The 14,675-nt window shown below is 44.6% G+C and overlaps 1 protein-coding gene across 1 annotated transcript; it reads right to left on the reverse strand.

Moving 5' to 3' along the window:
* Window positions 1–10,346: 10,346 nt before the first annotated feature.
* hpxa (hemopexin a) lies at window positions 10,347–13,111 on the reverse strand. Its single transcript, XM_058082586.1, has 10 exons — window positions 12,962–13,111; window positions 12,855–12,871; window positions 12,707–12,784; window positions 12,375–12,532; window positions 12,099–12,252; window positions 11,774–11,986; window positions 11,567–11,662; window positions 11,222–11,352; window positions 11,004–11,151; window positions 10,347–10,774 (listed from the first exon to the last, which is right to left on the reverse strand). The coding sequence occupies exons 1-10, from the start codon at window positions 13,063–13,065 to the stop codon at window positions 10,545–10,547; spliced, it is 1,329 nt and encodes a 442-aa protein (XP_057938569.1). The 5' UTR covers window positions 13,066–13,111; the 3' UTR covers window positions 10,347–10,544.
* Between the last annotated feature and the right edge of the window lie 1,564 nt (window positions 13,112–14,675).

The raw sequence follows: 14,675 nt of genomic DNA on the forward strand, positions 1-14,675 counted from the left end.
TCAATTCCACCCTCGGCCATCTCTGTGTGGAGTTTGCATGTTCTCCCCGTGCATGCGTGGATTTTCCTCCCACATTCCAAAAACATGCTAGGTTAATTGGCGACTCTAAATTGTCCATAGGTATGAATGTGAGTGTGAATGGTTGTTTGTCTATATGTGCCCTGTGATTGGCTGGCGACCAGTCCAGGGTGTGCCCTGCCTCTTGCCCAAAGACAGCTGGGATAGGCTCCAGCACCCCCGCCACCCTCGTGAGGAAAAAGCGGTAGAAAATGAATGAATGAATGAACAACATGAAAACCAGAGAGCTGTCTCTGGGTGAAAAAACTCATTGTGAGAAATTAATCTCACAAAAATTAATTTGTCCATTTGTCTCTGTACTTTTTGGCAAATTCAAGCCTAGCCTTGCTATTCTTCTGGCTAATGGGTCTTCTGGCGATACCCTCACTCTTGCCCTCTGCAGGTTGTTTTAGGGTCTTTCTTGACAGCTCTCACAATGTTTATGTCATCAACTTCCACCCTTAGACACTTGTCTCATTTTCATTCTTGGGGCGAGAGGCGGGGTACACCCTGGACTGGTCGCCAGCCAATCACAGGGCACATATAGACAAACAACCATTCACACTCACATTCATACCTATGGACAATTTGGAGTCACCAATTATTAACCTAGCATGTTTTTGGAATGTGGGAGGAAAGCGGAGTACCCGGAGACCTAGGGAACAATAATTTGACTCTAATCTCACCTAATGAAAAATGAGTGTGTTCAAACAAGGTGCAATAGATGTTCAACCAATCCAGCTGTACTGTAGCGGAAATCTTGCCTTTGGGTGTCATATTCATATTATTTTGATGACAAACCCATGTGTTTTCAGTCTGTAGTAATCTCGTTTATTGCGGTTAGTTGTTTCCAGACTCAACTGCAATAAGTGAATTTCCGTAAAGTAGAATTCCATCTTTCTAAATGAAATATTTTCATCATTATAACATACAAAAACCTGTTTTTAACATTATTAGAGCCATCTAGACATAAAATCACACCCACCTAGTCACCTTTACATTCGTATTACCCAATATAGTAGTATTATTAGGGAAAATAAGCCATTTAAGACAGTTTACCTGGTAGGGGCACAGAATCAATAGTGGACAGGAAGTGATGACCGGTGTTTAGCTTATTGTGGGTTATGGCTGCAACAGTAACCCGTGTTATTATGATTATAATGTTATTAGTATTGTCTCTATTGTGGGATCATGTAAATGTGCAATAAAATCTGGTTGTTCAATTACTGACCAATGTAGAATACTTTGTGGTCTTAATTGCTGATACTGCATTAGTTGTAATGTTTTAGTGCATTTAGAAATTGTTATTTTTTTTAAGTTTAATTTGAGGAAGAAATATATACAATACGAATAATAGATCATAATCAACCACAAAATAGTGATCATTTATCAATTACAGCAAGAAAAAATGAAGTGACCACACTGTTACAAACTGCCTTATATTAATTTCCAGAGACGGTGACATCAGTAGTTCTGATGAGCCATTGATGGCCCGAGAGCCATAGGTTGCCCCTAGGTTGTTTGTAATATAAAGAAACAAAGTGAAGGTGACTCCACCATCCTCCTTCCTCTCGTGTCTAAATTTGGCCGCGGCCTTTCCAGTCTTCCTTGTCTTGTCCGCTCAGCGGTCAAAAAAGTCAAAGTGCTCTCGCACTGGTCCAGCTCGGCAGGTGTTTGTCGTCCCCCGCTGGGCCAAACAGACGTGTGTTTACTGGGCCGGTGTCGGCGGGCCGGGAGGCTTGTCGATGTGCGGGCTGGCGCTTTGTGCCTCACACTGTGCAACACGCCAACACTTAGCCTTGTCCCTGACGGCATTCTAATGCTCAGATTTAGCACCGCCATGTTTAATCATGAGGAAGATTATGATAATGCGTCCATCTGTACACTCCTTGTCACCTGCCTGCGCTGCATTGTGGGGGAGGAAACATTTTCTGTTTGTGTGGGTCCCGAAACATGTTGGTTTCAAACTTCTAATTGTGAATGCTAGGTATACACTCTTAAAAATGCTGGGTCTTGCTTAAAAAAAACCTGCACGCTTGCATTAATTCTATAACTTGATATCACATAAAATGGCAAATTGACGAGATAACTGACGTTGTCCTCATAACTATCACACATAGTGCATATCTCAGAATACCCAATTCAATAAAAATTACCCAAATAAATTGCGCCAATGATGCTAGGAGTCCACTGGGCCGGCCCCAGTTGGTGACGGTTCGCGACAATGCAATTTGTTGTGGCGCGTAGTGTCACCAATAAGGTGCCTAGCGGCGTGCAGTGTTCAAACTGCCTCCCAACTGGCTCATGGTGGCCCGTAACGGTGGCAAAAATTTAGTTGGCGGCAAGAAAATTTGAAAATGTTTAAAATCTTCGTTGCGCCACTTGCATCAAGTAACTGGCGCAACATGTCCACCATGTGGAATCAAATGTCATAAACAACCCGTCTATTGGAATCCACTGGAATGTAATGGCGCAAACAATCCGCCTATTGGAATCCACTGGAATGTAATGGTGCGAGCTAAGTTGCGCCAATGATGCTAGGAGTGCATGTCTCTTGTAATTTCAACAACATAGTTTGGTTCCTACATACGTAGCTCGTCAGCGAATGTGTTCGCTTGCCACTTTTGGAGGGAATGGAAGTTTGCTAAGGTTACCGATCCATTCCTGAAGCTAGTACTCAACAGTGCTTTCACGAACTTACATTTTAACAACTTTATGAAGCTTTATATAATAATATTAAGTCAATTCTACGGTAAAACAATAGTGGGAATGTAACAAACCTTGATCCGTGCTGAAATTTGTCTTCTCAGATGAAATGTGCGGTCCGAATGAAGTAAGTTTGTGTGCGGTGCTTTGTTGCGCATGTCCAAAATTCTACCCAACACTTTGGGTTGTCCAAAATAACCCAGCACAATATAATGGAAATCACAACCCAGAAGCAAATAAGTTAGCACCCAACAGAGATAACCCAGCGAATTGGGTTCTCAGGTTCAATAAAAAATGACCCAATTAAATGACCCAACAGGCTCAACCCAGCGGTTGGGTCAAAAAAATAACCCAGCATTTTTAAGAGTGTAGGCTCCAGCTCAATTCTAGTCAAGACGGGTTCAGGTTGGGGTTACTGTACGGACTTTGGTTCGAGTGTTGGGTTGAGCTCGGTTTAGGGTTGTGGTTAGAGTTAAGGCTTAGAATAAGTGAATAAAAAATGTTCATAGTGTTTCAGCTTGTTGTCCGTCCTGTTACAAACATTCTTTTTTTTACAGTGAACACAGGCTGTCTGAATGCTGCTTTGCTCACTTGACTGCTGTCTGCTGGCTGTCCTCACACTGGACAGAGACGTGCATGCTAGGCGCGGGCGGCGTCACATTCAGCGTACAACAGATGGCTCGTGCTCGCCGGCCAGGCTGAAGGCGTGCATTCTCTGCTGGCTTCAATGTGTCAGTGTGCACGTGAAGCAGAGACGAGCCCTCATGAATCACACAGCCAACATGTTAGAGTCTGTTAGTGTCTGCACAACTGCTGGATGCCAACATGAATGAGGACATTAACTTAAGTCAGTAAATGACTAAATACACCAGAAAAAGTCACGGGTTAAGGTTGGGGTTAAGGTTTTATCAGATGGCTTTTGCTGTGCCTTTAAGTCAGAACCTCCGACACGTTCATTGGGGTCTAGCAGGACACAAAATGCTAGATGATGCTAGCTGTTATAACATACAAATATTATGAGCTGTAATGCTAAGAGTCCACTGGGCCGCCCCTTGTTGGTGCCGGTTCGCAGTAATGCAATTTGCTGTGGCACCAATAAGGTGTCCACCATGTGGAATCAAATGTCACAAACAACCCGCCTATTGGATTTCACTGGAATGTAATGGCGCGAGCCAAGTTGCTATAGCAATTAGGAGTACACTGGGCCGGCTCCAGTTGGTGACAGCGGCAAGAAAATTTCAAAATGTTTAAAATCTTCATCGCACCACTTGCATCAAGTAACTGGCGCGACGTGTCCACCATATGGAATGAAATATCACAAACAACTCGCCTATTGAAATCAACTGGAATGTAATGGCGCAAACAATCCGCCTATTGGAATCCACTGGAATGTAATGGCGCGAGCCAAGTTGTGCCAATGATGCTAGCAGTCCACTGGGCCGGCCCCACTTGGTGACGGTTTGCGGCAATACAATTTGCTGTGCCGCATAGTGTCACCAATAAGGTGCCTATTGGCGAGCAGTGCTCAAACTGCCTCCCAACTGGCTCATTGTGGCTCGTAACGGTGGCAAAAATTTAGTTTGGCAAGAAAATTTCAAAATGTTTAAAATCTTCGTCGTGTGTCCACCAATGTGGAATCAAATGACACAAACAACCCACCTATTCCACCTATTCCACCTAATCAACTGGAATGTAATGGCGCAAACAATCCGCCTATTGGAATCCACTGGAATGTAATGGCGCGAGCCAAGTTGCGCCAATGATGCCGGGAGTCCAATGGGCCGGCACCAGTTGGTGCCAGTTCACGGCAAAGATTATGTGATTGGCGTGTAGGGTATAACAAATACATGCTGAATAATGGCAACATGGCAACATGCCGAGTGAACATCAATGCGGCGCCACAGCGAGCCACTACGCGTAGACTCCTAGCATAAGGCACTCAAATCTTGTGGTGCCACTCTGTGTCTTTACTTGCTGAGTCGTCATACCGTATTTTATCATTCTAATCCCACTTTCACAGTTTTCCATCAGACGCCAATACGGGATTATCATTGGCTAACGTGGTAGCTTACCTGGTCATTGAGTGGTCAACTTTGCACCTAACTATTGCTTTTGGAAAAGAAAATGGCAAAATGAGAGATAAGGAGTACCGTACATTTCAACACACATGGACAGAGTAATGTAATGTAATCAATGAAAAAAAAACCTTTGGAAAAAAAAGCCTTTCATGGTTCTCTTAGCCAAAAAGGTTCCCGACCCCCGATCTAATACAACAATATGATGACAGAGCTAAAACAACACCTTCCATTATCATGATGCTAACACAATTTGACCACAATTTGGTAGCATAATTTGACTTCCACACACACACAGACACACACAGTGAAGGTGCTAATTATGTATAAATGTCAGTGTGAGGGAAAGCGTCATGGCCGCCGCTAAATGAACCAGTGGGATCGCTGCCGCCTCATTAAACGACACAGTGACAACACCAGTGTGTCGTCGTGTGTGAGTGTGTGTCCTCCTGAGGGAAATTAGTGATCATGGCTCTAGGTCCGTCCCTGATGACAGGCCACGCCCACTCCCATCAGGCCACAGGGTGGCTAATTGCTTAGCATTGTGGTTCTATCTTATAGCGCCACATGGTACATTTTACTGCTTACTTCCAGTTCTTTCTACTACTTTATTAGTTTTTTTTACTTTATTTACTTCCTAATTTTTGGTATTTAGTTACTTAGCCACTTCAAGTCACACAAGGAACTCCGCCCGTGTGTTTTGCTTTTTTGTTTGACAAGGACGAGATGAACAACCGCAGGAAGTTCTCGTACACCCATTACGTGTGATGTCATGTAGGTTGCATCATGCCGCCCCCGCCTCCCATCCACCCAACCAAACTGGTGCCAGTCAGCACATCCAGCTGCGACAAGAGGAGTTACAACACAACAAAGAAAGACTTGTACATGCATGGCGTCACTGTGTGTGTGTTGGGGGGTTGGGGGGGGGGGGTCTTTGTTGGTTGTTGTTGCTTCAGCCGGTCAGCTGCTTTGTATTTATGTACACTTATATAGAAAATATACAGTTTTTAATAGTATTTTGAGGCTTTATGATTCTATTCTATTGATGTCATAGAATAATACAATAATAAATACTGTTATAATAACAACAGGCTATATATAAGATGTAATAATATGAATATTCCATGCCCTGAAGCATCCGCTCCCCAATGATATTCCAGTATTGAATATCATGTTTACATCAGCACAATTATAGCAGACAATATTTTTGTGTGACAGTGCCACAATGCAGCACGGCGGTCAAGTGGTTAGCGTGCAGACCTCACAGCTAGCAGACCAGGGTTCAATTCCACCCTCGGCCATCTCTGTGTGGAGTTTGCATGTTCTCCCTGTGCATGCGTGGGTTTTCTCCGAGTACTCCGGTTTCCTCCCAACATGCTAGGTTAATTGCCGACTCCAAATTGTCCATAGGTATGAATGTGAGTGTGAATGGTTGTTTGTCTATATGTGCCCTGTGATTGGCTGGCGACCAGTCCAGGGTGTACCCCACCTCTCGCCCGAAGACAGCTGGGATAGACTCCAGCACCCCCCGCAACCCTCGTGAGGAAAAAGCGATAGAAAATGAATGAATGAGTGCCACAATGATGTTTAATTCCGCTTAATTTTTATGCCAGATGGCATTTATCAATTTTATTATCAATTTATCGAGGCTTAGGACCGGCACTGGACATCTCCAGTGGTTGGCCCCAGACGGGATTTGAAATTGTCTGTGTCCGTCTCTGACTAAATGTTGGTACAATCCAAAATGCATTGTTTGTATTTGTCACATTTGATAAATTGTTACATTTTTAAAATAGCATTTTATTCGGGAGACGCTAAACCAAACAGTGCTTATGACGTGTCGTGTAAGGACTCATAAATTTCAAGCCTAAGACTTTAGAGACTTGAGACTTACTTAAGCTGACTTACTCCCACCTCTGGCATGTATTATTGCACCAGTGTGAAGGTTGTGTTCACCTGAGTAAGGTGATGTGACTCTTGACCTCAGTGAGGGTCACATACGTGCTCTTGTCACAGAGTCTAAGTCCCCCCCCCCCCCCCCCCCCCACAATACACACACACCTTAGGCCCCTGGAGCTGGGCCGTCCTCATTAGCAGGTATTTTTCGTCTGTTTGTTAATTGTGTCCTTCTATGTGGCACCACCTGCCCCTCCCCTCCTCCTATGCTCTTGCCTCACCCTGAAGCATCCACTCCCCAATGGTGACCCCCCCCCCCCCCCCCCCCCCCACACACACACACACACACTGCTCATGTGTGCGCCCTAACAGCCACTAATTGTCATCATAAGGCAGCATTGGCCGTCACAACTGGAGAACAGCCTGCTCAACTACTGGAAGCCACATGGAGACCCCCCTCCCCAACCTCCAGAGACCTCCAGTGCTGAGGCCCCAAAACAGTGTCAGAGGCCCCAGGGGGTGGGGGTGGGAGGTAAAAGATAAAGTAAGCGTGTAAGTGTAGCTAATTATGAGAGGAGAAGATCACATGACTGAGTAAGAAAAGCACCTGCACCAAGGCGAACAAATGACTGACTTATAGGGCGTCTGAAGTTTGACACTCAGACAAGGCTTGGGAGAATTGGGAGAATCAAACATGGAGGCACAAACATTTTGCTTTGTTTGTCTGACCAAAATCCCTCATGAGATTTAACTCTGCTGACCAGCTACGAGGAGTGTCGGACCTCTGTGATCTCAATCACTAAACCTAGGGACCAAATACTTATTTAAGTCTATCCATCCATTTTCTCTGCCATTTATCCTCATGAGGGTTGCTCATGCTGGAGTCTATCCCAGCTGTACACCCAGGACTGGTCGCCAGCCAATCACAGGGCACATATAGACAAACAACCATTCACACTCACATTCATACCTATGGACAATTTGGAGTCACCAATTAACCTAGCATGTTTTTGGAATGTGGGAGGAAACCGGAGTACCCGGAGAAAACCCACGCATGCACGGGGAGAACATGCAAACTCCACACAGAGATGGCCGAAGGTGGAATTGAACCCTGGTCTCCTAGCTACACGCACACATATTTTATGTAATTTTTAATATTCTATTTGTTACAAAAAATCCTACCATCAACGTTCTGGACTGTTCATATCTTTTTAAGAGGGGATCAGATACTTAGTGTTATCCCCACTGTACCTGTATATGATATGCAGTATACGTGCATGTGGCACGTGTGCACGCAGTATGGGGGCATAGCGGAGCAGCTGGAGCTTCAATCTGTCGGGGGCGGGGTCGGTGGCCCATCGGCAGGAGGTCATGTGGAGCCGCATCCCGACACTGAGCGCTCACTCCGAGCTGGGACGAGCGGCTTGGCAGGTCCGACCCGCAACTGACAGCTCCGCCGTGGCCCACTAGACGCTGGGAGGTGGAGGGGGGCAGGCACTTTGCCAAGAGACTGATAGAGCGTCTCGGAAAAGTTGAAGTAAACAAGGAAAAAGGGCACTCGTCCATCTTCTATGTTGGAAAACACCTGGTCTAGTCCTGGTCCTAGCCTTGGTTACTGCCTTCCTGGTCATGATCTCGGTCCCTTCCACATAGGAAGTGAACCCAAATGTGTGTATATGAATGCAGTTGAAAGCGATGTCAAAGATTGTCTCTATTACCGATGCTCCACTCAGTCCTAAAAGTCTCTTTCATCTCCGTCCATTGTTCGCCTGTGTGTGTACGCCTGTGTGTGTTGTCAGTTTGATGGGTCGCTGAGGTCACATCTGAGGGAGTGTTTTTGGCGGTCACCAGTCCAGAGGGGCTGCGGGCCGCTACCATCTGGTCACCAGAGCCACGTTCTTGGCCAATGTCCATACCTGCACACACGCACACACACACACACACACACTCGAGGTCATGCAAGCCTGAAAGACAGGCTGAGAGCAGATGTCTGTCAAGTACCTCTTCCACTTAATTAAGCAGCATCACAACCCTTGTGTGTGTGTGTGTGTGTTTGATGAGCATGTTGTCACCAGAGAGGTGTTGAAGTACAACTTGGTGTCATCATGGCGCACGAAAAGAGGCATGAAGGCATGCAAACCAGGTGCGTTTCCTTTCATCTTTAGTTTTAGCTGAATTGCAGCGTCAGCGGCTTGGACGCAGGAACGTCACGGCCATGCAAAACACCGCAGAGTGGAGCTGTGGCGCCCTCTGGCGGAGTCCCGGTAGAAGGTTAATGTTTAGCAGACAAAGCTAGCTAGCAAGCTAGCAAGAGAGACATAGACGTCGATGTTACTACATCTTTATTTACCCAACAAAAATGTAAACGCAACATTGTTTTTGGGCGCTTTTTGTAGAGGTGGACTCAAAAATATGAAACTTTTTTATGTACTTTTTAAAAATCTGTGTTAGTGTAGTATCAGCATATTCATTTATTCATTTTCTACCGCTTTTCCTCACAAGGGTCGCGGGGGTGCTGGAGCCTATGCCAGCTGTCTTCGGGCAAGAGGCGGGGTACACCCTTGACTGGTCGCCAGCCAATCACAGGGCAAATATAGACAAACAACCATTCACACTCACATTCATACCTATGGACAATTTGGAGTCGCCAATTAACCTAGCATGTTTTTGGAATGTGGGAGGAAAATCCACGCATGCACGGGGAGAACATGCAAACTCCACACAGAGATGGCCGAGGGTGGAATTGAACCCTGGTCTCCTAGCTGTGAGGTCTGCGCATGTCTGTACATTCAAAATGGCATCAGTAAAATGTACCTGTGTTGGCAATCGAGTGGTCCATTGTGACGGGTGGGTTAAGGTATGGGCATTGATAAATGGACACAGATAAAGTGACGAGATCCTAAAATGATGATGATATCGATATAGACGATATAATAGATTTTGAGAAAAAAATCCCTTTGTGTGCAGTGTCGGGATTGGATATGGATTTGTTGTGGTTTTGGTCTTGGAACTTGTTTTTGCCCTTGGAACTTGTTTTTGTCCAGTGTCTTTCTTATGGTGGAGTCATGAACACTGACATTAACCAAGCTTAGTAAGACCTGCAGTTCTTTGGATGTTGTTGTGGGGTCTTTTGGGCCCTCTTGGATGAGTCATTGCTGCACTATTGGGGTAACTTTGGGTGTTCCATGTTTTTGCCATTTATGGATAATAGTTCTCAGTGTGGTTTTTAAGAATACAAAGTTTCTTTCCATCACTGCATTTTGTGTTCATTTGTGGTCATTGACGACATTTGCACACCACTGTAGATAAATGTATAAATATAGATTATAGATAAATCACTTGATGATGGGGTGGCACGGCGGTCTAATGGTTAGCGCACAGACCTCACAGCTAGGAGGACCAGGGTTCAACTCCACCCCCTTGCAGTAGCGGTAGAGAATGAATGAATGAATAAAATATGTGTGCGTGTGTTGGTTTTCCAAAAACATGCTAGCTTAATTGGTGACTCCAAATTGTCCATAGGTATGAATGTGAGTGTGAATGGTTGTTTGTCTATATGTGCCCTGTGATTGGCTGTGAATGAATGACTTGGTGATAGATGAAAAGGAGAAGTCAGGTGTCCTTGTTCATCTTTATTGACAAAGCAAAGAGTACAAAGTCAGACACTAGTTGGCTTGTTGTTACTAATACTTGTACTAGTTGACAATTTCCAGACACCAAAGACTTTGAGGTACATGTTTGTCAGTCCAAAGCTGGTTCCTGGTGGTCTGGGCCGTCTCTCATTATGAGTTGGCATTCCCGCCAGGGGACTCAGTGGTCACATTCAAACATCTCTATGGACACGGTATGCTGGTCTGGCAGGGACTTGGCTGCCACAAACAGCATGATGCTGTCAAAGTGGTAGAAGTGGTTCCCAACGATGACATTGACGCCTTTGGGGCCGCACATGGCGCCTTCCACCTTCTTGAATAACGAAAGCGGTCGCTCGTTGGTTGCAACACGAGGAGTAGCGTCCAGCTCTACGTCATAGATGTGTTGACCTGCAAGGCAAGACCGGAACCTTGTGGACCAGGTTAAGGAAGAACTTTGACACTGAACACTTGACTGGATCCCTGTAAGAAACCACTAATTGTTCTGTAGGAGTCTAGATTCAGATCTGTACTAGACCAGGAGACGAAACAAGTAACAGAACAAGACTATACAAGACCAGTATCAGGTCTAGAAGAAATTACAGACCAGAACGGATGGATCAGGTGGAGTGAACCTTACCTTTGATGAGGTGAGCAATGTGATGGTCCTCGCAGACAAAGGCGGCGTCAATGGGACCATCCAGGCCCAGCTCCTCCTTTATGGGTTTGGGGAAACCCTCCATGAGGGTGTGTGGATCGCTGACTTTGTAAGCAAACACTTGCTCACCCTGCAAGGAGAATAATGTCATGGACAAAAACAGATAGTGGAGCAGCTAATGGACAGGTCATGTGGCTGACCTTTATCATGTAGAGGTGATTGTGGTAGGAGAAAACGGCGTCAACATCGTTGTGAACTTCCTTGAAGGCGTGTTCTATCGTATCGGCTGTCAGCGTGTGATTTCCCGCGTATTTGTGCAGGAAATAATTACCTAACAAAGAAACACCGACTTAGCCACAATGATGCTTGAGAGTTTTGAGGAACCCAGGTTTCATGGAGGACCAGATGAGTCCAAGTTTCAAAGAGACAAGACCATTTGGGGTATCAAAATGGCTCTTCCATTGTCGTCCATTGCAATATGAGACAACTCAAGTGGATCTCTAAGGCTAATCGCATGGACCTCAAGTACTACTTCCTGATCTCACCTCTGAAGGCGTAAAAGTCCCCGTCGTCATCAGAAGTAATGGCGTCCAGGTGGACACGACTGCAGCGTTCTCTCTCCACGTTATCACTGTCGTCACCTGCAGCCCACAGCAGCGTTATGCTAATTAAATATGTCTTTGACAGGAGACCAGAGACTGAAGTCTGCTACTGTCAGACTGATGCATTTTGTCTTTTTATTTCTTACTTACCATACTTAGGGCACTTAGCGAAGAATTCACTTGCCTCCTTCGGGTATTTGCCCTGGATCTCGCCGGTCTTTTGGTCAAACTTGGAGAACATGTGTCCATGGAAACAGTAGTAGTGTCCCATATAGCGGAAAGCAGACGTGCAGTTGGGCATGGTCTTGAACTCTTTCTTATCTACAGCCTTGCTCTTCACATGGTAGTGGTAGATGTCGTGTCCTGTGGGAAAAAAGATTGGAAGCTCTTTCTAGCTCTTTTTGGACATAAGATGCTAAGCACGAGGCATCTTTTTGAGACCTTTTAAGGCTGTTTGGACAAATGAAAAACGTACCCTTAAAGAAGATGACAGAATCTTCTTCGCACTCTGGCTTTGGGCACTGGACGGCAGCTTCCAGGTGGTCAGGGATTCCTGGGAACACTTCGGAGATGTCCTTGGGATATCCGTCCTCCAGCTTGTGCTCGTGGTAGCTGAACACTTTGTTGTCCTGAATGGAAAGACCACAACAAAAAGCGAGTTTTGAAGCCTGCAGTCCACCATTTGTCCAGCAGAGGACACCTGCACACTAACTGCACCAAACGTTTTTAAGCATGAGGAAGGAGACACTACCAAGAAGAAGAACATGCGGTCGTGATCAGTGGGGCTGTCCTCATAGTGCATGCGGAAAGCGGCGTCCACGTGTCCCACGTGGTGATCATCGTCCAACTCTGGGAAGGTCTCGTTGGACATCTCTGCCTTGCCATCGAATCCCTTGAACAAGAAGTGACCTGGAAAGAAGTAGCATGTCTTTTATCTTTTATATTCTTTTTTTTTTTAGCTTGTCTCTTGGCTGCACTGCTTCCTGTATGTTTTTGACAGATTTCAGAATCTATTGTTCCAACCACTGCTGTTCTCCGTGGAACACCTGCAGTTGAACTAAAATCGACCGATGCGTGTCCCACCTTTGAAAAAGTAGGGTACGCCGTCCTCGTTCACCGCTGCAGCATCCATCTCCAGGCCGTGGCATCGGTCTGGAAGGTCTACACAACAACATGGCTGCCATGAGTACAACACAATAGGATGATGAAGAACATGAGGAGTCACTCTCACCTGAATGATCTTCATGACTGTAGAAGAAAAAAAAAGTATTTTAATAACAGGGTTTGAGATCAGGTAGTTAGCCTTTCTAGAAATGACAGCAGAAAAGACGGACTTACTGGTCGGCATGTGCCAGCGCTAACGCCAGACACACACACAGGAAGTTAGCGAGCAGCTTCATGGTGAGCAGGATCGGATCAAAGGTGACCAAAGGTGGGCACATCCATCGTTTATAAGGCGGCGAGGACACGCGTACGCCAGCAGAGGGTGGAGCCAGACATGCTTAATGGTGTTTATGTTAGGGTTCGCCATCTTGGACTGATGTGGACTCACGGAACTGGAACAATCAATACATACACTCCCACGCACACACACTGAAGTTCTTAGAATTTGTGCACCTTTTGGACCATCCCGCATGTTCCCCTGAATTAAAACCCATATAGAAGATTTGGGCATGGATGGCAAAGGAAGTTTATAAAAATAGCCACCAGTTCCAGACAGTCGATGCCCTTGGTGAAGCCATCTTCACCACTAATAGCCTCCTGGAAACACTCTCATCAAGCATTCCTAAACCAATTTTGGAAGTGATTATATTAAAAATATATTTCAATTTATATACAAAATTAAAGAAAATATTTATTGATATCATAAATATGAAACAAAATTATATATTTATTACATATTTGTACATATATATATATTAAAGCTATTTCTTATATATTGCTCCCAAAATTGCATGTGTAAATTTTGGGCTCTTTCCAGACTTTAGGGACAACCTGTAATTCCAAAGTCTACAGTGAGAGGTCACTAACCCAAAGAGCTAGCATGGTCAAAACAAACACACACACTGTATGACAATGTTGTATAATGTCTGCACCGTGGACATTAACCTCCAACTATTATTGGATGCTTCACATGTCCTAAATGGTGCATCAGTTCGGGGACAGTCAACATTTACCACTAGTTGAGCTAATTGACTTTACCGGGGGGCTTCTGGGGGCAAAAATGCCACGTGAACAAGCTCTCAGGTGGACATGAATGCATTTTGTATGAAAATTATTATGATGACTAACTAATAATCATATTTCAACAATAATATTAAATTGCTTTAAAACGTAAATACATTCTTGGCTAACCATAGAAAGATGCGTAATGGACAGAAACGCTTGAATTTTTCTTCTTCATTATGTCACATAGTATTCGACCCGCGGGACACTTGTTGCCAGGTAGAATTGACAGGGCTCCAATATTTGTGCCCCATTGGTCAGCAAAAATAGAAAATATGTATTTTAAACTTTTTTTATCATTGCTAAGAATTATGACAAGGAAGTCTGTTGCTGATATACATACATAAAATATAAAAATGCAATAGATCAATAAATACGTTACCACAGCTACCAGTCAAAACACTAGTTTTTAAAACAGCAAAGGCCCCTGAAGGAGATTTACACTCATGATTCCTCTGCATGAACTATAAATATGAAAAAGAAATGGTCATATTGTCATCTGCACGTAGCGTCTGGCCCTTGAACTCACCACAGCGACTTGTCTGTGGTGCCTTTGCAGGTCGTTTGAGTTGACGTGAGCCTCAACTTTGAACAAAGACACAAAGGTCACAGGGTTGTTTGCTTGATTGCCACAACTACTGTTAATGCTCTCACTGCCTTTCATCATCAAACGCAAACACACTCCATCTTGGATGAGTAAACATAACATAATGAATGATCAAATATGAGAGTAAAAGTAGATAAAAATAAAATTCGTAATGATAAAAACAACACTGGTAATATAATAATGGTACTGATAATGATAGCAAATAATAGTAATAATAAA

The sequence above is a fragment of the Doryrhamphus excisus genome, chromosome 9 (assembly GCF_030265055.1).
Source record: "Doryrhamphus excisus isolate RoL2022-K1 chromosome 9, RoL_Dexc_1.0, whole genome shotgun sequence".
NCBI classification, from domain to species: Eukaryota; Metazoa; Chordata; class Actinopteri; order Syngnathiformes; family Syngnathidae; genus Doryrhamphus; species Doryrhamphus excisus.